Raw genomic sequence first — 15,495 nt, 5'->3', positions numbered from 1 at the left:
TTTTCTTTAAGAAACATCACAATCATCATTCTAGAAAAGGCATCAACAAATAGAATGAAATATTTATTACCATAATAGCTTTGCACTCCAATAGGACCATATAAATTAGTATGAACCAATTCCAAAATATCATTAGAAGAATAGGTATTGTTCTTGAAACTAGACTTTGTCAGTTTACCCATTTAACATTGTTTGCACATCAGTTTATCATGTTTTCTTAATCTTGATAACACTCTAACTCTTTTCATCTTACTAATGCTTACCAAGTTATCAAAGTTCACATTCCATAACCAAACATCTTCAAATTGTTAAAATAGACAAGTATCTTTAGATAGGTCTATATAGAACAAGTTACCTCATTTTTTCTCTCCACTTCCAATTAGTTCACTAGTAGCATCATAGATCTTTTCCGTCTTATTTTGGAATTTAATTTGGTAGCCCAAACTATTCAACTATTCCACACTCAACAAGTTATATTTTAAACCATAATCCCAATATACATTGTCACATATGATCTTAAATCTTTCTTTATAATTAATCCTTTACCTTTCACACAACATGGTTCATCATTACAAAACTTAACACTACTTCCACTATAATGTTCTAGCTTCTCAAAATTACTTGTATCACTAGTCATATGGTGTGGGAAACCACTATCATTTATCAATTTATCATTTTTACTCACATATGAAGTCAACGCATTTTCTCATCTTCATCATATCAAATCGTCTTTCATTACAACATAAACAACATCTTCATCATGATCATCAGAATTACTATTAGAAACCATCTTCTTCAGCAATATAGTAAGATTTCTTACCTTTATCTTTGTAGTGTTTATTACCTCGGTTATCTCTATTGTCTCTTCTTCCATCGATTCTTGAAGTCTTTTCTTTTCTTTGTCTCATCTCTGTTAGGACACCTTGTAACAATATGACCAACTTTGTTACATATAAAATAGATTATAGGGAGTTCACCTTTGTATTTTCTTTTTCCTCTTGGTAGTCTTATGCCTAATAATGCTTCAAGTTCATCAAGGCCATTATCAGATTCATTGTCACTTTCTACATACTTTCTCTTCCTCTTTCTCTTAGATCCTTCAAGGGTTAGCTGTAGTTTAAATGAAGATTCAATACTAACAGGTGAATATTTATCAAAATTTGATAATTCAAATGTAGTAAGTCTACTAACTAGACTATTTAAATTTAGATTATTACCAAGTGTACACCTCAACTCTTGTATTGCAGAAACTCTAATAGCATAAATAGGAAGTAAAGTTCTCAATTCACTTCTTATCACATTGTCTTTACATATAATTCCTCCATATCCTTTAAAAGAATTTACTACCTCTTTGATTTGGCCACAATATTGTCCAATAGTCTCACCTTCTTTCATTCTCATATCATCAAACTTACCTCTCAAGACTTCTGCCTTAGCTCTCAATAAATTTTTGTCTCCTCCATGCATTTGTGCCAACTTGTCCCACATTTTCTTTGTAGTGGTGCAATCTTTCACATCATCAAATTCAATATAATTTAGGGTTGCTACAAGTTCAATCATCAAATTTGGTTGTGTTCTTGCTTCTCTTTCATTTTTTTAACTATCATAGGTCTAGGCACCTTAATGTATTCATTGTCCAAGTATTATGATGTGGAATCTCCAATACCAAATAAGAGCAATCTCATTAATCTTTTCCATGCAAGGAAGTTCTCCTTGTTCAGCTTGGGCATCTCTCTCTTGTACATCTTGATCTTTAGCTATAAGTCCTTCAAGCTTTCCTTACTAACACCACAACTTTGATACCAATTGTTAGAATGATTTAGAATAACTGAGAGGGAGTGAAATAGTTATCCTCAGGTTTAGATCTCCCAATTCAAATTTTAATAGCTTCAAAGAACTTAAGCAATCTCATTAAACAACTCGATCTATATAGCATATCATCTATAATTTAACATTCTATGTCTCTTTGCTCTATATATTTGTTTTGACTAATAGTAAAATAAATAGATGTAAAAATAACATGCATAAAGTAACATTCACATGAGTAAATGGAACTTTGACACTTGGAATTAATGTGGATTTCCTAATTTGGGAAAAACCACAAAGTAACATGCTACCAATTTTTCACTTCTCTCAAGTGAGCTTGGTTAAGAGCCAACCCTATTAAAGGTTATACAACACATTGTTAAATGTGACCATTTAAAAAGATTTAATCACCCTGTTAGGAGTGGCCTTGTTAGAGGACTTTGGATCATTCCATTAGAATATCACCTTGATTGAAAGATTTATAAAATGACTGTTAGGTCAATCTTGATTAAAGGATTTTGACAGTCACAATGTTTAGAATGTAACTGTAGGTTTGATCTGTAAAATACATCTCACTTTGAAAATTCATATCTCTATCCACTAATCTACAAGTTCATTGATTGGCCTTCATTATCATCTCCATCATTGATCTACTTGGCATCCCTTCAAGCAATCACACTTCACTACTCTCTTCACACTTCTCTTCTGCTACTCTTTTCTTCATAGCTTCTCCTTAAGATTTCCAATCAACAATGAACCAATCTTAGAAAACATCTCTTATGCCTCCTTAAATAGGTAATTTTGATCTTTTGCCACTTAAACATTACAGTAGATCTTAGGGTTAGGTTAGATTCATCAAATCCTTCCATCATTTTGTTTTTCTTCTCCGTCTAGAAACTTCTGATTAAATCCTTTCCTTTGGTTGCATAACAAACTCTCTTCATACATTAAATACGCCAACTCATCAATCCTTATCATCCACAGGCTTTGAATAATCCTAAATTTTAACTATGTTAGCTTCAAATTTCGTTCTTTTAAAAATTATAACTTTTTTTGTTACTTGGAAATCACTATGTTCTTTTGTTTGGTCATCACTGTATAGCTCATCAATTAATATTCTATCTCAATTGACATCATCTTTCTTTCTCAAGCATTACTACATTTGGTCACTACTAACATTTACTTCATCAAATTGCTCTGCAATAACTATCACTCATCTTAATCTATTTTTTTGACTTCTACTTAAGTTTCTTAATCTTTTACTTCAGTTGCTTCATTGAGCAACCAACACTGATACTCAGTCAATCTTAGAGTTTAACTCAACTCTTGTCATTTCACTCATACATTTATTCACTTGTCTTCTTATCTTCATGTACTTAATAAATAATACATTATCTTGTCAATGACTAACTTATCAAGTGCTCATTGTATTTCCACGATACTTAACTTCTCCTTTTCACCAATATCACTACCTCACCTTGATGTCTCCTCTTTTCAAATCCTCTTCACCAATTGAATGATATGACACTCTACATTGTTAGCAAAGGTCTCTCCAGTACATTTGACAATGTCTCACAGTTGTAGTTTTCAACAATTCCAAATTTTGTGTGTCCTATCGCCCAATCCTCTAATCAATGTTTAGTGGGTAACTACAGTTTCCCTTTTTTCAGGGGCACCCTTCATCCATTTAATGCTCAATAACCTATTGATGTTTCTTATTTGTCTAGAAAAGAATGTTGTTGAAAAAGTACAATTTATTCCCAATATTAAACACTTTCATGACATCCAATATTTTTCTAGCCATTGTGGTTCCCCTAATAAAAAATGTGTATTTGCTTAATTATTTAATTCATATTTCAAGCACATAGCTATATGAAGAAAACTGAATGTTTTATGCACATGATTTATTTTAATAATTTAATATGCTAGTTTATTTCTTCAATTAGTTAGAGAATAATAATTCCTTGTACTTTTTTGTACATTGGAAGGTTCTCCATTAAAAGGAACTTGAACTTCCTTAAAAAGGTGTTGGGGATCTATAATATCTTGGGAGAAATTATTGGGGACAAACTAGATGAGTCTAAGGAACACGTCTATTAATTCAAACGTGATGATGGTGTAGATGGTTTGGGAAGTAAGAGTTCATCTTAAGTAGAGAAAGAGGACAAAGAAGAAGAAGGAATCATAGCTATTGTAAATGATCCTTTCTTTCAAAGCCATTGGGGAACCTTCCTCTTGGTAGAAATTTGGGCACGTGATATCTTCTATGGCTCTTGAGAGACACTAGTACTCATCTTTCCTCCTGCTTTGTTTGGATATGATATTTGCTTGTTTCAATAAAAACTATGCTTTACAAATTGCTTAAGTAAATTTTTTGTATAGGATGAGCTACCTTATAAATAGTTTTAGATACATTTTTGTTGAGTTTTTTAGTTTTTCTCTACTTTTAACAATTTTTAAATAATATTAACTTGAGATCTATTTTGCTTATTAGGCCTTTTTTTGTTTGATTAGTAGTTTGTTAACTCTATTCTTAGTTATCCATGTTTGAGAAAAAAATACCATCTTTTTTCACTAAGGTCTTGCACCAATAAAAACAATTCCTTCTACATAACTCTTTTGGTATAAGTGATTTGTTCAATAAGGGTGCAAATATTTAGACAAAGGGAATCATAATGAAATAGGGTTTTGTTATTTAATAGAAGGTCTTTTTAGAAGAAAGACATTAATAGACAACTAGAATATTAAATAGATTAAAAAGACAATTAGTTACAATCAATTAAAATACTTTTCAAATTTTAAAAATAGTGATATATCTTAATAATTTATCTAATGCTAATTTTTTTTGCCATCATCTAAAGAAAATTGATAAATTCTAGATAAAATATATTTAACATTGTTAATGTAATAAGCTTTAAATCAAATTATACAAATAATATTTTATTAGTCTAATTTATATATCAACTAAAAAAAAAATATTTAATTTCATATTTTAATTAAATTAACTAAAACAAATATTAAAATTACAATTAGAAGATTGAACAATTTTTAAAATTAATAAAACTTAATCTAGTAATCCTATTCATCTCAAATCTAATTTTCTTTTATTTTTTAAAATATCTTTTCTCATATTTCTCATCTCCTCTTAAACTAAAGTATTACAAAAAAAATTCAATCTAATCAAGCTCAAATAATCTACTGCCCATCTTTGTCACATGTTATTTATCTATCATGTGTATCAAAAAAATAGTTTACTTATTATCACTAATTATTAATACTAATTAATATGATTCATTAGTAACAACCATTGTTAATTTCACAAAACAATCCATATTATATATCATCAATTTAAATTGTACAGATAATATCTATTATAATTTGCAGAGAAGAACAATGCCGTCAACGGCAATGTGATTTGAGTCGCAGGATAAACTGTTTCTAACAGACCTTCCGCTGATTACTCCACATCGGGTAATACTATTGGGCTACCATTGTAAGTTATACCCCTCTATATCAACCGACAATAGGCAACGCAACAGCACAAATAAACAAATGCGAATTCAGTTAATCTAAAAAATATCTGAAGCAGCACTAATAAATTTGTCCAGAGTAGAAATGGAGGGAATATAGTGGGTGTGCTGTGAAATAAATATAAATTTTGTCGTAAAAACATGTCAAATTAACCGACTGCTAATGTGGTGCCAATGACAGTATAACACTGGGCATGAACTAGGGCTGCTGTTTTTACTGCCCAAACCGCTTCATATGCGGCCTGCTAGACGTGGTGATTATGGAACGGATTGTTAGCTGGAGACAGTTAATCAAAACATTTCAATTTCCATTGCATGCTGTTTTCAATCCCCTTTTCGATTCCAGTCCAAATGTATTCCCAAATCATAATATAATCATGACATCTATTTTTAAATTTTTAGATGGGTAGACGAATGATTTTGAAATTGGGGTGAATGTGTAGGGGAATTCTATATAGAGCTCCTTGAAATCTTCTGAACTTGTTGGAGCTCTGAATTCGTTGATGATCATCTCCACAAGAGGCTGCGGCAGCCATAGAAGAGTTATGATATGTTCTATTAATTATTGAGTTTATGTCAATCAAAGGCTAGCTTGCAGTAAACATACTGTTCATATTTGTTAATATTGATTTGGAATTTGCATTTTGTTTGGTTGGTGTTTTGAAGTTTTTGTTTTGAAGCTGAAGCAATGCACATTGTGGATTTGGATCATTGTAAGAAGAGGAAACGAGGAGAGAGGGTTTTTGGGTTTAATTCCTTCGGAGATCCAGCATGCCCAGCTGATTATTATGCTGCTTTTAGGAACAATGTTCGAAAGTTTTTGGAGGATTTTGCAGAGAAAAAGGATACCGATGTAGAGGGAATGCCTCTATGGTCGATCATGCTTCGTGAGGATTCTCAATTCAATCAGATTCCCCTTTTTGTTATTGAAGAGTCATTTCATAATTCGATTCATCCTCACTGTGATCACTGTCGATGTATTGGTAAGAATCGCTAAATTTCTTTCTGCCAATTTGTGGATCAGAAGTATTTAATGCTCATTCCTTGATTGTAGAGCTAATGATGACGTTTTCATTTTGTTTTTAAGTTCAATGATTAATTTTGCTGCATTGATGATTATTCCAGTTTTCTCTCATTTCGGCATTAATGGCACCTCCTCACAAGTTCAAATCTCACTGGGGGTAGGGTATGTACACCTCGTTTGTAGCGCCAAGCGCCTCTCGAAAAAGAGTGCGAGGTATTCCCATATCACTGTCACCATATGTAAACCCAAAAACTATGGCATAGTGTCGTGGACTATAAAACCTCCTTTCCTTTCCTTTCCTTTAGCTTGACGATTAGTTGTTGGCATTTAGTTTATAAGTTTTGATCGCATTTATTTATTTTGCACTTTGTTTATAAACTAGCTGAAGATCTGAATGCATGTGATTCACAAACTGTAAAATATGTAGAGCAGATCAATATGGAGACAACAGATATGTGTCGGAGTAAGAAAATGTATCGCTTTCTAAGAAGCAATGCCCTTGTTTAGGAGCCCCAGCTCAGAGCATTTAAATTATCATTTTCATTCCTTGGAGGAAATAATTGAGTATGCATGTTCTGATATTATTATTGCAGTCCTTGTGTGTAGCAAGAATTTATTTGGGTAAAATTGAGTGTTTCCCGCCATGTTACGGTTGATTTTCCAACTCAGATCCCAAATTCGTTACAGCACCTAGACAGCAATAAGTGCCATTTAAAAAAGTAGTCTTGGAAAACAGTAGCTTGGTTTACTGTACACGTGACATATAATATAGTCTAGAAATATCGTGTCCCAAGAATTTACTATGCTCTTTGTTCGAAAATAGTTTAAAAAATTAAATGAATTTTGGGTCATCCGATCCTTTTCAACGAAGGGGTTGCTTTTGGGTTAATTCGGATTGTGTGGTACATTCAAGATCTCCTATCCAAGATCGGTTAAAAAGTAGAGGTATGATTTCTTACCATTGCATTCATGGCAGGTGCGAGGGCATACCAGTCTTACAGGTTAAGCAGTAGATCTGATAAAATTAGGAAAAATAATAGTGGTAAAATTAAGAAATGTATTCAAACTGAATTCTTTATTATTCATCTAAAAGCAGTAGACCTGATAAAATTAGGAAAAATAACAGTGGTAAAATTAAGAAATGTATTCAAACTGAATTCTTTATTATTAATCTAAAATTAGTACATCGTAGATTTTTTCAGGGGTACAGTAAGCTATTAAAATTACGGAATTTAGTTCGCATTTGATTATCTAATTTGAAGTTTGAACTCACCTATTGGCAGCACTATTACTAACACATTTTCAATTGTTTACAGCACACAAGCACATGTGGATATTACACTTACAGTTATCCAACACTACCTTTATATTAAAAAAAATAAAAATCTACTAAATAATGGCAAATGAATGTGTTTCAATCACATTTCCTTCTGCAACATCAGAAATGAAGGCATGTGGAGGAATTTCTTTTACAAACTTTTCAAATATGTTCTGATGGTTCCAAGGAATCTAATGGTCATCAAATTAGTTGGATGGTTTACTCTTCTTCATCATACCTTACTGATGCAGCCAACAAAGAAGAAAAACTCCGTCTTTATTCTCTTTCAAATAAAATAAAACCTCTTCCTGCCAAAAAATAAATAAATAAACCGAATTCCAATATTTTGACACTAAACAAATTAAGTCTTTTTCTCATTGCTATGGGGAGGCCAATAAAGGTGCTGATTGGCTTGCCAATTTAGGGGTGAATTTCAGTATGGACTCTTGTGTCTGGGATAATGAGGATATCCGATTGACTTGTCAGGATCAGTTGTTTTCTGATTCTCTTCTTGTTGAAATCAATCGTTAAGTTTCCCTTTGTATTTGAGCAATGATGGGAGGTTTTCTTTCTTACTTTTTCCTCTCAAACTTTGAACCAGATCGATTTTAAAATAAAATTATGGTGACTTGCCACTTTTGCTTAGAAATAAATAAAAAATTTAGTCTTTTGGACAAATACAAATGCTCTTCTTCTTTTGAAAAATTCAGCACAACTGAACCTTTGGACCAGCTGTTACCGCTCTACAACATTTAAGTCTACATAATCTACTCTGATTCTATGGGAATCTGTTCTCAATACGCCTTCTTATTCCTAGGCACTCTAGAGGCACACCTAGCCCCCTTCGTATACAGCGATAAAATTAAACAATAACAGCAAAACAATGAAGAAATACATGTATAGTAAATTATAAAATATTCATCAAAGATGATTATCTATCATATAGAAACCCCAAAAAAGCTATGATTCTTTGACAATTTGAATTCTTCAAATTTATGACAAGGATATAGTACATATAATATTGGACAGACAGTTCTCCAACAAGATCTTGATTGTAGTTCCATGAAAAAGATGTTGATAAGAACTAAAAGTGGACCTTAGTGATTCATCGCAAACTCATTTAGCAAAGGGGGAAAAACAAACAAATGGGGGTTTTAATAAATAAACTTAACATAGTGGGGCTCATAAGATTAAAGGGAGAGGAACAATGAGATGTAGATTTTAAGCAATAAGTTGTGGTGGTTATTTTTGACGTACATGATTCAATAGTTTCCTCATCTTGGTTTGATCTGAAAACATTAATGGAAGTTGTTACTTTCAATGAAGTGGGATGATTTGATTTTGTATTTTGCATGGTGAAATGGTGTCAGGATGGAGCCACCATTTAGTTGCGAAGCAACGGTATCACTTCATCATACCAGCTGCACTATCAGAGATATTCATCAGACTTGATGGAATAAATGGAGCAACCATGTCATGTCACAACTGTAAGGAAATGGTGCATGTAAACCAGAAGAGATGCTCTAGTTGTTGCATAGAGGTTGTGCCTGCAACCAGTGTTTTATATTCACAAACCCATCTCTTGCACGGAATGATACATTCAAATGGGTTTGGACATTTGCTGTGCATTAACGGACGGGAGGCAGGATCAAAGTACGTCTCCGGAAGGGATATCGTGGATTTATGGGACCGAATTTGTGCAATGTTAAGAGCCAGGTGAGGCCAGCATCCCCTTTGTTTTTTGGAAAATGCAATTTTCTTCCTTCTTTTATACTAACCGTTATAAACTTGTTTAGGTTTGAAATTTCTGTTATTTCCAAAATTTTATTGTTCATAAAGCATAAAGCATAATATAATATAATAATTTTATTATAAATTAAAAATAATCTGTAAAATAAATTATTAATAAAAATATATTAGTATGGATAATCTTTAGTTTAGAACAAAATTATTATATTATTATAGTATGTTTTTCTTCATAAAACTTCAGTGCATTATTTTGTAGTCAAATTTATTGATCTAAATTTTAATTAATATGAATTTATTATTTAAATGAATGGTCCATTATGTTTTCATTGGATGTAGTTGCTGTTTAAACATTGATCATTTTAAAACAAACTAATCTTTTTGAGCTTGTGGAAGATGCAGAAAAATAAGCGTGGAGGATGTAGCGAAGAAGAGATCAATGGAATTCCGTCTACTCCACAGCGTAGCCTACGGAAAACCATGGTGGGGACGGTGGGGGTACGAATTCGGGCACGGCAGCTTCGGCGTAACGCAACAAATGCACAGCAAAGCCATACAAGCCCTCCGCGGGATGCCCTTAACCCTCATGCTCCAACAACACCAAGGAACACCAGGAGAGATCTCAAGCATCACAAACACGTACCACAGGCTGAGCGGCCAAACCCTCCACACGCTGGGAGATCTCTTCCGTTTCATGATAGAGCTCAAAGCAAGGCTGCCGCTCCAAAACAGCACAGAGAGCCCGGTGATACTGAGCAGCATAAGCGAGGACGAGCTGCCATGCCGGTGGTCGATCAAGAGACTCGAACTCGCGACCCAGGTCATCGTGGAGGCGTTGAAGAAGTGTGAGAAGAGGAAAATGGCGCGGCAGGACGTGCGTGACGCGGCGAGGCTCTATATCGGTGACACGGGGCTCCTCGATTTTGTGCTCAAATCGCTGGGTAACAGAGTGGTGGGCGGTTACGTTGTGCGCAGGGCCGTTAATCCTGAGACAAAAGTGCTCGAATATACTCTCCAGGATGTTAATGATGCTTTCCTCTTCCCTTCCCATGAAGAAGATCCTTGCGTATCTGATACGCACCTCTTCTCTGATCTCACCAGATCTCAGGTACATCTAAGGGTTTCACGAACTGTTTCTAGGGTTTATATATTTAAATTTAGGGTTTGAAGTTTTTCTTTTGTTGCAGGTGTCCAGAGACATTGTGTTCCTGTACAAGCACGTTCTTGACTGGGACCCGAGTTCGAATCCCGGGAGCATCGCGGCCCGCGTGATACTAGACACGAAGCACTTCATCAAAGACTACAGAGGCGAGACCACACGAAAGGCTGCCAACACAGAGTTCGCCCTGGACGACGACGAGATGCTGAGAGTCATGTGCTCCCTCCACGTGGACGATGACGTGGGGCACCGTCAGCCGCCTCCGCCTGAGCTCGTCCTCCTGCCGCCCCACGCCACTATCGGGGACCTGAAAAGGGCGGCCGAGGAAGCCTTGCGAGACGCTTACTCTGCCCTCTCTGGCTTCCACGTGGAGTCCATTGTTAATCTACGTGGCGATGACGAGGATCTTCTTTTCGGCGCCTTGGAGTCTGGGTCCCTTGTGATCGTACGTGGCAGGGGAGTGGACATGCGCAGTGAGGTGCTGTACGAGGGAGGTAGTGATGACTGGATCGTGGAGTGCCCTTGTGGGGCCCGCGATGATGACGGGGAGAGAATGATTGCGTGTGATATGTGTGAGGTTTGGCAGCACACGCGCTGTGCTGGAATTTCTGACGTGGACGTTGTTCCACAGCTTTACCTCTGCAGTCGCTGCGCCATCAACCTTTGCCACTCTATGCTTTAAAATTAGGAGTCTTTATAGCCCCTGCTATATATAACAGTTTCTATCCGTGTAATGAGTTTCTAAGGTTTCGAAAATAATATTACAGAAAGACATTCTTCAGAGTGAAACATTTGCTGTATCTACGTTTTCCTTCAATTCCACCGTTTTAGAGGGACGTTCTAATGTTTGTATAGAGAGTGAAACATTTGCTGTATCTACGTTTTCCTTCAATTCCACCGTTTTAAAGGGACGTTCTATTGTCTACTCGTGTACACTGAAATCATGGAAAAGGCTTTTGTCTATTTTTCAGTTCAAATTCAGAAATCAAGCCACGCTTTTTGTCACCATTATAAATTATTATTTTTAAAAAAATTGAAGAAAGATATTAGCAGTCAAATAAAACTAAGATAATCAATTTAAGGAAATCAAGAGAGATAAATTTATGATGTTAATGGGGTTCCTCGTATTTGGAAGAATTTTAATGTTTGATAGATTGTTAAGAACATTTTTTATTTAATTTTGCATTCATATAAAAATAAATTTAAAAAAATTTTAGGTAGGAGACTAAAGTTTTCTGAGTGCATGTTTCCAATTAGTTTGTGTATTGAAATCTATGCAGAGTGCATTATATCTTATGTTTACTTTCAATTAATAGATTAAACAATGTCTTTTTGAATTTATCATTTTTAAATTTTTTTTTTCATTGGCTGTAACTTTGGCATTATGTGAACTTTCACGTGGTTTGTTTTTGCTACTACATTTTGCTTACATGCAATACCCTATGTTTGGTTTTTCACAATTTGGAAACATGCATACCCTATATTTGATTTTCACAGTAGGTCTCAGCATTGTTTAATTCATCCATTGTGAAATTGATTTTCGGAGGGGTGGCCCTTAGCTGTGGGAGTGTTTTTTACATTCTTATTCTTTATTATCACCAAGGCCATTATTCTTATTGAGATCAAGGATAGGGAAGAAAAATTTGGTATGAACAAATTAGCTCTTTAAATATCATTTTTCTAAGCTTTGAGTTCCGGTTAGTAGGAGATTATTCTATGTTGTTGTTATTTGATTTGATTTATTTTGAATTTTAGTTTTGACCTAGGTCTTCCCCATGAAAAGAATGTTGATTTAATGGTGTCTTGCACCCTCGGTTGGATGCAACTCTTTGGAGATTGGCACACCTAGTTTGACCCAATTTGGATTTTCTATGGTGCTCAGTATTACACATTACTATGGTGTGATTATCTCAATCTCTCATCATTGCTATGAATGTATGAGCTTATTTAGAGAAGTTCTAGAACAAAAGAGTGCTAATCTAAGCATGGTGGCAAGGCAGGGGGTTGGGCCTTCCATATTTGTTTCATTTCAAAGGTAAGTTGCGTTGAAATATTCCCCCTGTGTTGGCAAGGATCAAGTGACTCGTTAATCACAAAACAATCTTAACCATCAAGTTGTTCATATTTTTAAATCTCCTATTGTTTCAACCATTTTTTAAGAAGTTGAAAAGCCACATCTTCATGGTATCTTAAACTTCAAAATGGAATACTTTGATTCGCATTCTCTAACGCTCATACCATGTAGAGCTTCAGATTAATGGGGTCTGGTTTCCTAATTTAAAATTATCACACTACTCCAAAGTTTATGAAGTAGTGTATAATATGATTTTTAGATATGCTCTGATTTTCGGATATGCTCTTCTCATGATAAGATCTATATTATGTTACTATTTTGTTTTGAGAATCTGAAATCACAGTTTAGATGCATTTATTAGTAATAATATTATATTTTGTCTTCAGTTGGCATTATTATTTAACCTATAATTATATAACCTATTACCATTGGCTGAGAATGAGTTTTACCATTACTAATTTGATTTGAATGACTTTTATTTATTTTGTATGATTGTTTGAGTCAATGTAGTTAGGCCAGGTTTTGATAGCTTAAAAGTAAATATATTTAGAACATAATTTTTAAGAATATAATAATAATAATGTGGGAAAAAATGTTGCAGGGTCTATTAGTATATTGAAAAACACAATGAGTCTTGATAATGTTTATCTAGATGTGGCCAAAATGAGTGTAAGAAGGTTTTTGGGGGCCCAAGAATCTTATCAGCAATATTAGGAAGCACTTCAATTCGATGCCTCTTGGCTATGTTCTAATAGTCATTGCAATCTCCCATTGACTTGTTAGTATCTTGATTTTGAGTTCGATGCTGAAAATCATTTTTCAATATTCATCTCATGTTTTAGTGGCCATCTGATATGTATTACTTTCTCACTTTCCATGCAAATTTATGGAATAGATTAGTGGATTTTGTTATGAGATCTTTTTCTAGGACTTGTCTTTTTTAAGATTTCTAGATTTCATCTAGAATTGTTTCTGGTCATTTTTGGATTGCACATCTACAATTTTGCTTTGTGACATGTGAGATGTATTTTCAAGTTAATTATGACTGTGCATCTCAAATCAATTTGTCTTATATTGTTCCTTGCACCAACCATGAATTTCTTTTCTATGAATGCGCAATTTGTCCTTTTGGTTTTATAGTTTGAATTGGTTATGGATAGCCAAATTTGAATTTTACTATTCTTCTCAATGTACACCTTTGTTTTAAGACTTGTTGTTTCTCTAAATTATATGCTTAGTATTTACTTGTTTCATCTTTCTTAACTTTTTAAACAAAAAAATAGTTTAGTGGGTGGCAAATCTGAAGTAGGACACTTCTCTAATTGTCATCAAAATTTTACTTGGGTTGGTTATCAGTATTTGTAATGGCCTTTTTAGATAAGATGTTTCAATATTTGAGATACTCTTTTTTAATATGGATTTGTGGGCTTCAAACATGGTAGCTATGGTCAAGATGGATTTGATAGGAAGGAAGCTCTTCTTTACATTTATTTGATAGACAAAGAAAAAAAAACCATCCTCCTGTATTCATGCAGGAATAGGGCATTGGAAGAGATCCATCTACAAAAGCATTTTTGATGTGTGCCCTTGAAAATGTTGGGATTTTGTTCAAAGAAATCTAACTTTTTAAGAAGAAAAACTTCACTTTGTAGATCAAAATTATACTATCCAGTTAAGAAAAGTGCTCTAAGAAAAAGATTGAAAGTTCCCTTAAAGTAACCACTAAGCAACCCAGGGCGATGAATCTCACATTTAGGTTGTGTTGATGTAAGGCCAAAGACTCAGTAGGACAAGAAATGCAAGTGCAGGATTTGGTGAAGAAACTATGCAAAAACTAGGAGGGGAAACAAAAGAGGAAGGTCATTCACTATCAAAAGAATTTTATTTTGACTGGGAATGCCTAGCAAAGTGATCGGTTACAAGTTGATAGAAATGCATCATCTAGGTTCCTCTTTTACAATTGTTGTTGATGAATGGTAGACAATTTATTTTGTCAAGGAAAAGCTTGGTAGATGGCTTGATATCCCTAAGGAAGTGGAGATCTCAGAATAGGTAATCTAAGCACTCTTCAAGGGTACATATAAAGGCTGAAAAGTTGCTTGGAAACTACTAAGAGGATGTGAAAGAGGTAGCTCAGGTTCAAAAAGTATATCTTGAAACTAATGACTTATGGGCATAGAAACATCTTGCCCTTCTATGGAATCTACATAGATGACACCCATGGAATGTGCACTACAATAAATCAATGGATGGAGGATCTCTTCATGAAATGATTCAAAGGACCAAGAGAATTCAATTGAAGGATATTCTTTGTATATGAAGAGAGAACACAATTTTTTAATGAACATAGAGTTTCACATATATCTTAATACAACAACTATTTTATGGGACCAATCCAACAAGAATCAAGATGACAATGAGACATTATTTATATACCTAAATTAATATTTCAATCTTTTCATTAGGTAGGGAGTTCGCCTGCAACAGTGTAGCCCTTGTTTAAGAAGGGGTTTTGAGTAGATTACAATTTTATTACAAATTTTGATTAATAGAATAGAGATAAAAGGTTGATTTTTTTAAATAAAAATAAATATTGTAATGGTGAAATTTGTGTATTCAAATCAATTTTCATTTTTTTTTTTGTCATTTTAGAGTAGGTTAATATATGTATAAATATCAACCAATGATACAATCCTCTCCATAGTAAGATTTACTACACTAATCTATCATATTCACATGTGACTTTACAACTAACTAAAACTTAAATCATAAATGAGAGTTTGGAGAAAAATAAAAGGTTTAGTGTCCCCTTGGTATGATTTAGGATTTAGTTGACTT

The 15,495-nt window shown here is 33.9% G+C and overlaps 1 protein-coding gene across 1 annotated transcript; it reads left to right on the top strand.

The window, feature by feature from the left end:
* The first annotated feature begins 5,625 nt into the window (after positions 1-5,625).
* Positions 5,626-11,506, top strand: MMD1 (RING/FYVE/PHD zinc finger superfamily protein). The gene is made up of 5 exons (XM_089822167.1): positions 5,626-5,878; positions 6,003-6,319; positions 9,049-9,394; positions 9,827-10,532; positions 10,612-11,506. Exons 2-5 carry the CDS (start codon positions 6,025-6,027, stop codon positions 11,263-11,265), a joined length of 2,001 nt encoding a protein of 666 aa, XP_089678293.1. The 5' UTR covers positions 5,626-5,878; positions 6,003-6,024; the 3' UTR covers positions 11,266-11,506.
* Positions 11,507-15,495: the final 3,989 nt, after the last annotated feature.

The sequence above is a fragment of the Cupressus sempervirens genome, chromosome 3 (genome assembly GCF_028749045.1).
Source record: "Cupressus sempervirens isolate cs-2001-9-10 chromosome 3, ASM2874904v1, whole genome shotgun sequence".
In the NCBI taxonomy this organism is placed as follows: Eukaryota; Viridiplantae; Streptophyta; class Pinopsida; order Cupressales; family Cupressaceae; genus Cupressus; species Cupressus sempervirens.
Note: the sequence above shows the minus strand (reverse complement) of the source record. Positions and strands in the feature narration are given on the sequence as shown.

Bases quoted from the DNA above. Each gene is read 5' to 3' on its own strand.
- MMD1 (XM_089822167.1), top strand. From the start codon at position 6,025: ATGCACATTGTGGATTTGGATCATTGTAAGAAGAGGAAACGAGGAGAG. The intron at 6,320-9,048 runs GTAAGAATCGCT...AAATGGTGTCAG, and splicing joins TGATCACTGTCGATGTATTG to GATGGAGCCACCATTTAGTT. The intron at 10,533-10,611 runs GTACATCTAAGG...CTTTTGTTGCAG, and splicing joins CTGATCTCACCAGATCTCAG to GTGTCCAGAGACATTGTGTT.